At 35.5% G+C, this 13,767-nt stretch overlaps 1 protein-coding gene across 2 annotated transcripts; it reads right to left on the bottom strand.

The window, feature by feature from the left end:
- Positions 1 to 5,795: 5,795 nt before the first annotated feature.
- Positions 5,796 to 9,647, bottom strand: LOC147486852 (uncharacterized). 2 transcript variants are annotated; one of them, XM_086571756.1, is made up of 3 exons: positions 9,226 to 9,647; positions 6,401 to 7,077; positions 5,796 to 6,040 (listed from the first exon to the last, which is right to left on the bottom strand). In XM_086571756.1, the coding sequence occupies exons 1-3, from the start codon at positions 9,261 to 9,263 to the stop codon at positions 5,967 to 5,969; spliced, it is 789 nt and encodes a 262-aa protein (XP_086427882.1). In that variant the 5' UTR covers positions 9,264 to 9,647; the 3' UTR covers positions 5,796 to 5,966. The 2 variants fall into 2 exon arrangements, with proteins under 2 accessions (XP_086427882.1, XP_086427883.1); XM_086571757.1 differs by lacking the exon at positions 5,796 to 6,040 and adding an exon at positions 6,219 to 6,329 and having other exon boundaries at positions 9,226 to 9,402.
- Positions 9,648 to 13,767: the final 4,120 nt, after the last annotated feature.

Here is a 13,767-nt window from a genome sequence, read left to right as displayed (position 1 = left end):
CTTCCTAGCTAGGTCGGTCATCTATCTGGAATTCCATCTCTTGTTTGGTTTCTAGTACTGGTTTTAGTTCCTTTGTTCAAATCAATATCTATGTCAGGCATCCCTTCCCGGTTGTCCTATCCTGTTCAATTCGTTGTTCTTCTGTTTGAGGCAAAGGCGAACCCCTCAAACGGAAGTGCCCAGAACAGAAAAGTTGCAGCCCTCTCAGCCGCCCTCAACATAAAAGAGAAGAAAAGGAATGACTTAAGTAATGATATGATGCTCGGGAAGTCAAGCAGTAACACTCAGAGCATGATGCATAGAGAAGAAGTAGAAGATAAGTATCCTTCTGCGGCAATGGATAAAGAACAAATATGTGATAGACAAATCAAACAATATCTCCATAATGGCTACAAATTGCCACTTTGAAAATAAACAAAACACAAAATTTCTAGAAATAAAAAATATCTTAGCACGATAAAAAACAAAAGTGTTCATTTCACTGAATTGAATTATCTGAGAAGCATACCACTCAGTATTGTAGTTTCGTCCTAGATGCAAGGTTTAGGTCTACCATATTTCCACTACCAACATAGATTGTTCTGCTATTACATGAACATAATAAAAGAAGAAACATGACTGTTTTTTCAACTACTAACAATGCCCTGTTATGATCCTTTTAAAATACATGCATCCCATAAAAAAATTGGTGCTAATCTTGCTTAGTCTATGCTCAGCACCATGCCCATCACTCTATGACCACAAAACGATTTCCTAAAACAGTCTATGGAATAGTTCTAACCCCAGAAAATGTTGGTTAAAGCAAGGCCCAAAATATCGAATTTGGTGAATATTTCAATGTACCCAAAAACCGATATATATCGGAAATATCGGAAATATCAGATATATATATTTTTTTATTGACCAGTCAAAATTTTGTTTTGTATATCGATATATCAAAAATATCGTCGATTATATCGGAAATATCATCAATATATCGTTAAAGTCAACAATATTTGGTCAAAGTCAACAATATCGGTCAAAGTCAATAATTTATATAAGATATATCGTATATATCGGTCGATATATATCGTTATATCGGAAATTGTGATATATATCAAGGAAAAAAATATTCAATATTCGGTTGAGATATATCGAATATATCCATATCGGTGTACCAAAAAAAGATATATATCGGATATATCGGTGATATTTTGGGCCTTGGGTTATAGACACTATACTTTCAGCTTTGAGTGTGAGCCCCTTCCCCGACAAATGAGCGGTGACCGCTTTGCGGGGAGCAATGCTATTATCTCCATTTCTTTTAGCTCCATAAGGTAATGGTGTTGCATAACGTTTTGAGGAGGTGGTTGGGCCTGCATCTGATATGAGGATGAGTCATACCATAGGCAGGTGCGCCCAAATCAACAAATTGCCTTCTGAAGAGTATAGTTCATTCAACCAATTGCAGGTCCGACTCAGTAAAGAATGGTTTTACTTTTAAAGCATAATGTAATGCCAAAGCTTAGTTCATTGTAAACTAAGCCTTGACATTACGACTATGGTTGACATTTGATACTCCTTTACTCGGGGACATAAACACACTTGTTTGTACATCACTGTGGGGCTTTGTATGAAGAAAACAAAGTAAGCAGAATTTAGTGAGTGGTTTACCTGTGGATATCTTCCTAGGAATTAGCATGCTTGAAACTTATTGTTAATTTATGTATACATTATTGTTCTCTTTTCTTTTCTTGCAGATCATTCTAAATTTGAATGGCTGATAGAAAAGCTGCAAGTTGCTGCTCAGACATACCAAAATTCTGACAAACATGGAGTCAGTTGGTATATCTGATGAGGTAGAGGACAACTCTCCTGAAACAAATGTAGGGCTTGTCATTGTTCCTGATTATGTTTCTATATGGATTTTTGAAATTAATTTTAGTACTATATATCCTTAGGAAGTTCCTGCAAGTTCAAGTACCATTATTCAAATACGGTATCGCTACATTAACATACTGATCACACATATTTCGAACAGCACATCTCAGAATATTTAGAATTTAGAGTAACATATTTAGAATCCAAGTCCTACCTCCTAGTTAATATTGTGTTATATCAAGAACATGAGTCATTCTGTTGACAAATTCTAATCATACCTTAGAGCATCTCTAGGTGGTAGTATAACATGTCTTTTTCTTCATATTTGAAGAAAAAGTTCGGAATATCTAGTAATTCTATCTCTAGGTGGCCTCATTCACGGTCGCATCACTTGCTTGTTCGCATTCTTGTTCGCAAATTTGTCAATTTGGATGCGGATGCGGATGCGGAGCGACAATAGTAATGTCGCACGCTATTGCAAATATCGCCCGACTTTCTTTTGACTTTGATCACTACTACTGCGCGCCACTACTACTGGCGCGCGCCATTGTCAATAGCGTGTGCTCCAACGGGAAAAAAATGGGCAAAAAACAGCCGGATTTCTACCTCCTATATCTACACTCATCTCTTTCTTCATTTTACATACACTCAACTCAAACATTTTTATCAAACAACTTAACCATTTCACATCAATCCTTAACAAACAACACACACACATTACCAAAAAATGGATCATGAAGTGTATGAGATGTTTCCCCTTCAATCTTCAATCTTCAATCTTCATCTTCATCTTCATCTTCGTCTTCATCTTCTTTATCTTCTCCAGCGGAAGACTCGGTAGATAGTCTTGATGAAGAATTTGTTAACGCTATTCCCCTTATGAAGCACCATTTGGTTGTACTTGCACAAACACAAGTACATGCTCCGAAGGCACCACATGGTGGTTCAAAGAAGGGTCGAAAAGTGAAACATAGAAACTATGCTCTGACTTTGGAAATCTTGAAGGCCAACTACTTCGTCGATCGTCCTGTCTTTCCGAAAGAAGATTTCAAACGGCGCTTTCGTATAAAAAAATATTTATTTCTTCACAATATTCAGACTCATTTTAAGTACTTTCAGCCTAAATTTAACAACCCTGGTAAACCTGGTATAGATCCTCTGATTAAGGTGGCTGCAGCTTTGCGTATTCTTGGTTATGGTACGGTGGCTGATCAACTTGACGATCAATTATACATTTCTGAGCAAACTGGAAACCAGACGTTGAGGCATTTATGTGATACAATTATCAAATTGTACGGTTCAGTCTATTTGCGAAGGCCAAATATTGCAGATACAGAACGCTTGCTTGTACATTCTGCCATACGTGGATGGCCGGGTATGTTGGGAAGCATTGATTGTATGCATTGGGAATGACATAATTGTCCAACTGGATGGCAAGGTGCTTACAATGGTCGTTCTGGAAAACTATCTGTTATTCTCGAAGCTGTTGCAACCGAAGACCTGTGGATATGACATTCTTTCTTTGGGATGCCAGGGTCACACAATGATATCAACGTGTTGGACAACTCGCCAGTATTTGAGCACGTGAACAATGGTACTTCTCCACCTGTTTATTTTGATGTAAATCAGCATAGCTATAATATGAGTTATTATTTAGCTGATGGTATCTATCCTGACTATGCGGCATTTATACAAACAATTTCAAACCCTAATGCTCTAAAGACGAAGTGGTTTGCAACGATACAAGAAGCTGCAAGAAAATATATTGAAAGAGCTTTTAGGGTTTTTCAAGCTAAATTTGGGATTTTAGCAAAACCTTGCAAATTATGGCATGTGGAGACAATGAGTACTGTTATGAGAGCATATATCATATTGCACAATATGATAATCAGAGCTAAGAATAAAAATTATGAAATGAGGAGGTACATTCCTGATCCAGAAGGGCAACCACAGATCCCACCTACTCGTCGGGAACACTACATTGAGGGGACTCTACGAGTTCAATCAAAGACTATGCATGATAGACTTAAAAGCGACATTGTTGAGCATCTATGGAGCATTAGGGGTGGCCGACATTGATTGTTGTAATTTAATTTCGTAGATGCATTTTTATTTTTAATCATCAATAAACAATGTTAATCATTTTCTATTTTATTATATATATTAATTTAAACTAATATATATTTATATAAAATTAAAGTTTATTCATAATAAAAAAAAGTTACATAGTCATAGAAAATAAAATAATTAATATTAACCACTCATATTACAACACTCTAACCACTCTTAACCTTTTCCATTACAGCACCTAACCACTCACATTTTCCACACACTAAACACTTCAATAGATCAAGACATTTTCCTTCTAGGTTCGTAAACTTTTTCAGCTCTCTAACACCATCACAACCATTTGGGCATGATACTTGCATAGGGGCAATATATATACCAATGATTATCCTCGCCATAACACGTGCATATCAACAAACTGTCTCCATATATATATATTCCATACCAGGACATATATCATACATGCATTTCAAAAATCTTACTTCTTCACCATCTTTGTTACAACTTCTATGTATGAGCATATAATCTTGACAATGTGGTGCTTTAGGACACCTTTTGTTTATATACTTGCATGACAATGCAAGGTGTTTTCTTGAGGTGCAAATTTGGCACCTCTCTTGATTGAGTGTATCAAAATAACAGGATTGTTGAGTTGATTCGGCAATGTCGGTATGTAGGCTAGTTTTTTGTAATGATGAAGAAGAAGTCATAGTTGTGGAGATAGTTTTGGAGTGTTGGGTGAGAATGAAGCAATTTTTTGAAATTTCAGACTTTGTATTCGATAGCACGCCGCCATTAGTACTGGCACGCGACAGTACTAATGGCGTATGGTGGCCCCTACAATAAATTTTGCGGGCGAAATTTGCGACCACCTAGAGTTCGTCGAAATTTGCGACTGGCTTCTCCAAACTTTTTCTTCAAATATGAAGAGTATGCTACCACTACCTAGAGATGCTCTTACGTTTTAAAGTAAATAATACATATCAAACTTTTATAATAATAATAATAATAATAAAACCAAAAAAGGCAAAATTCTAACCTTATATGACTCTTCCTCCAATTTATCCTTATTCGCAGCAACCCACTATTGATACAGTTTCAAAAAAACCTTATACCTCTCAAGAATATATATAGAAACATTGAGGAATTCGTGTTTGAATTCGATTGCAAGAGAACACCAATGTTTGATTTCGAATGCAAGACATAAAGGGTGTGGAGTTGGTGTGGTTGGACATTGAGGAATTGGTGTTTGATTTCGATTGCAAGAGAACATCAGTGTTTGTTTTCAATTGCAATACATAAAAGAAGAATGACTAAATAATAACAAAAGAAAAGGAGGAATGGATAAATAATAACAAAAAAGAGATTGCAATTTGCCTATTTGAGAGTTGAGGAGGCTTCCGAAAGACCCGCCTCTCATATAGTGTAGAGATTACAAAAAAGTCTGCTAAATGCTATTTTTTAGGGGCTAAAGTGTAGTTTACTATAAAGAGTATGCGTACTCTAGATTTTAGATTTTGCATTATTTTTTACTGGCGTGGGCTAACTTCTTAATTGGGTTGTTTCCATCGATACAAGATATTTGGACAATTCTGTCCCTATTTTGCATCTTAAATTACATAATAGTTGTGTTTATACCATTCTAATAATTAGTAAATTATAGGGGTAAAAAAGAATTAAGCATTTTTTTTTTCTTTATGATAAAATTGGTCAGGACAATTGGGCAAATTAATTGTGGTATATGCCACGTGCTCAAAACTAGTTTCACATTATACCTCTTTCTCCACCATTTCATCCACTGCTAATTACCACTCTCACCTCCTCTTCTCTTCGTTCATTATTATCACTTTAAGGAGTAACGCAGAATAAGATACAAGTAACTTAAGTTGGTGAATGTACATCAGTTTGGATGCTAATGATAAACATCAACATACTGTCTTACATTTTTAAGTGAATTACAAAATAATCACATACATACATTGTATAGAAGGGGGCAATCAAGCATCATATGTCTTAGTTCCTGATAGATGATATTCCAGCTACAACATTAACATAGAAAAGTATTGCTCGAATTCTTGATCAATTGTCGGTTTCCTCATTCCAGCCTGAGCATCTGCATCCATGGAAAGAAGTCGAGACATCAAGATTTAGAGTAAACCATATACATGTAACGAAAAATAAATGGCAAAGACATTATGACAGACACCAGGACTATGGTTATACAATAAGCCATTTTTGTGCTCTCACGAGGCAGCATCAAGGGCTCAAATTATGGCAGACACTCACGTATTTAGTGAAGTCCTATATCATAATATGCAGTCAAAGGCTCAATTCTTGCACCTTGAGCATAGGGGCGCCTAGTGTTGCCTAGTCCTGCGCCTAGCTCACGCTTGTGCCTTTAACTGCACAGGTCCTGAACTCCTGATCAGTCTCAAGTTATTACAGAAAGTGCATCATTGGCAAAAAGATTTACCTTGATTGATCTTCCATCTTCCTGATGACAGGATAAACAAATCAGATGATGCCCCATTAGAATAAAGCAATGCATCTTTGGACTCGGTATCTAAACATTCCTCCATTTGACCAGTTCCATGGTCGGAATAAATGTAATCAGCATGGTATCCAAATTCAAGATGCTCGTCCTCAATGAATGGTAATTTCTCTTCCTCAACACACAACTTTTTGATACTTCTGTTGTCTAAGGAATACAACCTATCCTTGGAATTGTTGTCGCAAATACCAGATGAAGTGGAAGGCTTGTCACAATCAGACACCTTTGGAAATTCTGGTTCTGAATTAACAGGCTGGTCATCAGGACACATGCTCAGAGATTGTGTCTCGAACTTTGATTTAGTATACTGAGACATGGCGCAGTCCGATTCTTCAACAAAGCTATTACTATCCCCTGCTGACACCATTTGTACTGATTCTGCACCATGGTGCACTTCTTCATTGTTTACCTCCATCTTCTTAGTTGTTGAAACTTCTTCTGCCTCTGGGTCTTCCTCAAATGGGGTTTGAAATTCAGAATCACGGCTTTTATCCCAGAATTTCTTCTTCCGAATTGGCGAACTCAACGGCATGTCCAATAACTTCCTCTTTTTGCTCATATCAACAACATTGGCATGAAGAATTTTGCTCACAATGAACCTGAAAGAAATATGCAAGTGAAAAACTATTATTACAATGTGGAAAAGATGCGAAAACACAGGAAAATTGAACATCAGAATTGTTTGCTTGCAACAAGATCCCTGTATTTTTGTTTGGTAGCATAAGGTGAGCATTAATCCCTAGGTTACATTGACACTCCGTATCGGACACGGATAAGAATTGTCGGACACGGCAAAATATCAAAATTCGAGATAAATTACATGCAATATGTGTGTCCGACACGGACACGTGGATACGTATCCAACACAGATTTTTTTCAAAATATGGCGTGTCCATGTAACCTAGATTAATCCGAAATTGAAATGAAACTGTGCTTGTACATTGTTTTAAGCAAGCAACACGCAAACCAAGAGTAATCACTGTTTAGAAGCCTATCGCCGAAAATTCTCATTTTTTTCAATGTATAGTTTGATTTTTAAAACAAAAACTTGGAAATTATCCACACAAATAATGCTCATCAGTAATAGAAGTGTCCAATCTTAAAAAATACATAGCATGATACATTACAATCAACCCCTACAGGTAGTAATACAAGTAAATTGACTTAATAAAGTCGAAAATTCTTACAATGATGAATACCTTGAGTTCTGAGAATTAGATTTGAAACGATTAATCTACTGAACCAGATACCAGATGATCAAGTAAAGTAATTGATTGATACAAGAATGTCCTTCTGATTTTCTACATGTTAGACATGGAATTATTCTCATCCAAAGTTTGTTGGCGTAATGACATTAAGCCATTCTGTTGGGGAATAACGATACCAATCGATCCCCACTACACAGATAACTTGTACTTGAACCAACTACTACTTCAGACAAATTCTAAATATCGATTATAACTAACCTAACATGCCCAACTCTCTAAACAACTATTAATAACAAATAATAATGCAAAGAAAAGTAAAGCATACCACAACACAAAGATGTAACGTGGTTCGGCTAATGATGCCTATTTCCACAAGAGCTAATCTTTTTATAACGTGGAAAGAAAGATTACAATCACTCCTCTCAAGTCTCTCCACCTTACTAGATCACTCTTTTCTCCTTACAAGCTTTTCTGGATGCAAGGGTTTTCTCTCAACCTTGATTGCTCTCAAAATTGGGTTTCAATTTCGTGACTTCTTGTGTTGTCTTGGTTTTCCAAAACCTTGTTTTTGGTTTTATATCTACCAAAAAATTGATTTGCGGTTACTGTAGATAGAAACTGCGAAAATAGACATGAGCGCGGGCGCGTTCTCGGCAAGACAAAATCGAGCGCGTGCGCACTCTCTTATTTTCCTCAAAACCAAATGTTCAGTAACATTGTTTTGCGAGAGGCTAAAAAAAAAACTATCTTCTTTTTCACGACAAGGGCGCCTTGGGCAAAGCCAATCTGAGCACGCGCGCTCAAACCTCTTCACACGAACAGTACTGCTTTCTCTCCTCTTCTTCATTTTCATGTGAGGGATAACTCCAACACATTCAAGCTGACCTTCTTGTCAAGGATGAAACCAGCGAAGTGCGACTGTAGACCGCACCCCTAATAACTAAAAAAAAAGGGTCACACACGGGTAAGTAGCTATATTTTTTTAGAACAATTTCACCATTGCATCACCAAACTAAGATTCCTGGCTCTGTCCTTGCTTCTAGGTTCGGTATTGCCTACACATCTCCATGTCTGTCATCATTTCTAGTAGCAATATCCACAACCGCATTAACAGCACATTTGTGGTGTCACTGTTCTCAACTATACATCACTTCCAAGTCCTTCTGGGAAAAGGTACCCCATATACTCAATTACAAATATCTAATTACATATACTTCTCATCAATGTAAACAGAGTTTTCACACCACAAAAAACTTAAAACAGAAAAAACAGAAGAAGAAAAGATTGAGATCTTTTCCACACTTGTGAAAATAAACCCAAAAGTACTTATGCTCTAGTTGGCTGACTTTGCTAAGCTAGTGCATATTCCGATCTAGTAAACAAATGAACAGTCTTGCCTGGACGATGGGGTACTATATTTTATGCACTTTAAAAGTACACAACTATACAAGTTGGATCCCAAGAATTCCAAATAGTTTGTGAAGCATAGATATACATACAAACATCACTACAGAATAAATTGGAATTGAGATAGCAAACCTGTGAATCTGAGATGGGTTCTGATCAATTTCTTCCATGATGATAAATACTTCAAATTATTTTCAGAAAAAGTCTACTCTCCACTCCCATGAAGGGAAAAATGAAAAAACAAGAGCAGCTAGTGATGGTGCTGAGTAACTACAGTGCTAGAGACAATCTTTCCTAAGATTATCTTAAAAAATAGTCTCTCTCAGTATGTGCTAATTGCAAAAGTCATTTTGACACTATCTCGGCCACGTGGGTAGATCCGAGGTGGACGGACCATACTTGGCCTTTTATTGCTTTTTGACAGCGATAGTGTGCGTTGCAACTGCAAGTCTGTTCTCCTGTTTTTTTTGAAAGTCTAATTTTAATACAGCTTTCTGATAAAATCCCAGTACAAATCCAATATTTTTGTCATTCACTCTTCCCCTACTATAAACCAAGGCCCAATTTTTCGGGATATTAGGATATAAAGGCCAAAAAAGATATATATCTAATAAATCGTTTTTATTTTCCTAATATTCAAAAAATCAAAAATCGGAAATTCGAAAATATCACCGATATATATAATATATATCGGGATATATCGTTATATATACAACAAAATCGGTCAAAAGTCTCCAGTCAAAAGATATATCGAATATATCGGAATATTCGATATATATCTTTATATGTTTTTTACCGATATATTTTAAAATATTAAATTTACTCGATATTTCGGATTTTTCAAGTCGGATTGTTGAAAACGTAAACCCAATAAATACCGATATTTTCGGCCTTGCTAAAACTAATAAACTTAAAATAAATTTTGATACAACTTCTCCAGCAAGTCTTTCTGTTTTTAGAAAATACTCAAAAACCCAATAAATAAAAAAATAAGTGAAAAGAGGGTTGAATGAAGAAGAAACAACTGAGTAAAGAAGAAGTATTTTCAAAGATCCCAGTCGACATTATCTTTGGCATCTTGTCGAAAGCAAGGCCCAAAATATCGATATCGGTTAATATATCGGTGTACCCAAAAACCGATATATATCGGATATATCCGTTTTTTTTTTTGTGACTAGTCCAAACTATCTAAAATATCGGAAATATCGGATATATCAAATATATCGGTGGACATAATAGCAACATTTATTTATCAAGAAAACCATAAAAAAATATTGACAAATAATTAACCACAATGTCATAATCTAATGTACTCAAAGTCTCAAATTACAAAATAAGATAAATAAGTTACATTAAGTCATCGATACATAAACGAGTGACGTGGCTGGTCAACTTCCATAACCGATTCTTGAATCTTAACTGCTTCACAATACCCTACCCAAGTGTATACAGAGTTATACCCACCGTCGAGAAATTGTCGAACATGCCACTCATATTTTTGTGTTGGAAATTCTAACATGATTCTAATTCGAGGAGTGTTGGTATAACTATATACACGGGCATGAATGCAACAAATCCAAAAGTAGTTCCAACAGATTCATAACTTGGATAGAGTTGTCTATATGTTGGTTCAGGTTGTGGTGCGCCATAAGGTTGTTGATCAACCCCCATCCAATATCCATATGAAGAACCATATGACGCACTACTCGCAGGGTGATTGATCATGCCACCAGAAGAACGTTATCTCTTGATTGGTTGTATCCCCAACCACTACTATATACACTCTCATTGTCATGGTCGTGTGTCCCTGAACTCATACTCATTGCTTCAAAATTAGAAGAAACTGAATCAATATCAACATCATTTCATATAATGTGTCATCGCTGTCTTTATTTACATTCCGTATTAGAAGAAACTGAACTCATACTTTTTTTTTTCACTTTTTTTACATTGTGTACATATATATCGGATATCTCGCCGATATATATCGGATATTTCAAAAATTTCAATATTAAAAATTGGTCAAAAAGTCAACCGATATATATCGATTATATCAGAAATATCGATTATATCGGCGATATAAAGTTTCATATCGGAAATTCCGATATATATCGAAAAAAGGGTTCAATATTCGGTGGATATATGTCAAAAATATCGATATCGGTGTACCAATTTATCGAGATATATCGGCGATATTTTGGGCCTTGGTCGAAAGTACCTCTCAAAACACTAAAATGGGCAATGTACTATTCAAAATGTGAAAGATGTACAATTTTTTGTACCAATTTATACAATGTACTATCTCAATTTGACCAATTGATACAAATACTAATTCAAACCAAATTAGACTCGCAGAGTGATAATGTGTCAGGTGAAGTGTGATGTGGAATCAACTGTGGAGCTTTATTATTTTTCAGCCGTGGAAAAAACAAAACAAATTTAAAATTTTTATTACACATCGTCTAATTAAAACCACTAGCTTATTTTTTACCCCCTTTTCTAATCACGTGAGATCATTTCTTTCTCCATTTCCTCTCTCAAGAACAGAAAAACACAAAAACCCTAAATTTAAAAAACTCTTAAACTATTTTCAGATTGATATATTATTTTACAATTTTTTTTTATCAATTGTTTGTTTTTTGCTTGTTTTTTAGTAAAGGCATGTCTTCGAGCTCAATCAATTCTCGTCCCCGCTACCATTGTGGCTCTCTAGCACCAATAGTAGTTGCTGGAACTATATCAAATGCTGGTAAAAAATTCTATGGCTGCCCAAATTATAATACACCGGCGTTCTGTAGTTCTTTTTATTGGGTATATGATAAAATGGACAAATGAAAGCAGAAAGTGATGAATCCACATAAACAAATTGATTTTTTTATTGAGGACCAATGACCAACTTCAAGAAATTAACCAATTGCAGAGAAATAGTTGCAACAAATTGAAGGAAAAGCTCAAGATAGAACAAGAAAATGTGATTCAATTGAAGAAGAAGTTGTATGTTGAGGTCAAACAAAAGAACTGGGTCATTTTGTGCGTTATAATTTACATTATATATCGTGTGTTGTTTTCTTCTATTTGAATGGATTGTGTTTGTTGTTCTTGTTTAAATGAATCTCAGTTATTTTGATCAATTTTTATTGTCATTCTTATAAAACAGATAATAAAAATCTAACAAGCAACAAAGATGATCAAACATAAGACGTCTTCCATTAAAGGCACAACCAACTTACAAATAAAGACAATGACTCAACTTACAGAAGAAAGACAAGGACTCAAACACAGAAATTTTAGTTGCTTGAGTGAAAAAAAAAACAAATACACTTGCAAGAAAACAAAAAATCAAGACATAAACTAGCTAGGACACTGCAACCACCAATAGACCCACCAACTCAATCTTCATTGGCCAACTGATTTTCCTTGATTTGCTTCTTCATTATCTTGAGATGGTTAAAGGCCTGTTAGGAATATACAACTTAATTGTACTTACTCTTTACAAATTACCAAACTATACAAACCTTTTATCTTGTACGTGTCTTGTACTTCTTAGTCAAATCCGAGCCTAGTGTAGATACACTATGTCCTTAAAACAGATTTTCCCCCTCACAGTGCTTGAAGGTTGATGGAAAACTGTCTTCCAAAATAGAACGAATTTCCTTCTATAGAAAGCTAGCACTTCAATTCTTTAGAATCAACGAACACAACATAGTATTTAACTAAGAACAGGGGAAGAAGAGAAAGATCAGAACTCTGTGTGATCTAGTGTGTCTTTCTCTCCAAATTCATCTACTATTTATAGGTGAGTGGTGCCTCTTCGAAACAACACAGTGACTTTTAGGAAAAGGTAAACAACTTTTTGAAAAGTCACATGTTTCAAAAAGACACACCATTTTGGCATAAAGCACTGTTTCGAACAAGTGCATATTTCAAAAGGTCGCACCTTTTCAGCATAATACACTGTTTCGAACAAGTGCATCCCTTTGAAAATGTTTTTCTCACTTTACATACTATTTCAAGATAAACCCATTTCATCTCAAGTGGGGTAACTTGGGAGACAAATTACTAATTTAAATCTAAGTAGACTTCATTTTTCTAACAAGGCCATTCCTAAAGTGCAGTGTTGCCCAACCATGCTTCAGGATATGCTTTTCCTCATTGTTGAAGTTGCTATTACTAGACTTAAGCAAGCATTTAACATCAGTACTATCGAAGATGTTATTGTTGTTGTGAGAAGAAGAAGCCATACTACAAGGGAATAAAATTAGAATGCAAGAGAATGTGTGAATAATGGAGGAGTGATGAGGTCGTTTTATAGGAGTAAAGAGTGGTGTTGGAATGTGCAGTAGGTAAATCAATGTCACCAATTTACAAGATATTGCAAGCATTCTTGGTCAAATATATTGTCAATACATTCTGACACAACCAACAAAGACAACCAAAAATCAAGACATTAAAATACTGACCTCAAAATACCAAAAAAAAAACCGACAGAATGCCTAAGAAAACAACAAGATATTCCTAACACAAAATGCTTAAGACACATAACAAAGTACCCTAGATCAAAGTGCCTAACCACCTATCACATATCACTTCCAAACCTTCCTTTGAGTGACGTGGTTGATTGTTATTGGACCTGTGGCTTCAGTGGATACTTCTGTTGCTTGGTACTGATGCCTG

The sequence above is a fragment of the Coptis chinensis genome, chromosome 7, assembly GCF_015680905.1.
Source record: "Coptis chinensis isolate HL-2020 chromosome 7, ASM1568090v1, whole genome shotgun sequence".
NCBI classification, from domain to species: Eukaryota; Viridiplantae; Streptophyta; class Magnoliopsida; order Ranunculales; family Ranunculaceae; genus Coptis; species Coptis chinensis.
The sequence above is the reverse complement of the archived record's forward strand: the minus strand, read 5'-3'. Positions and strand labels throughout refer to the sequence as shown.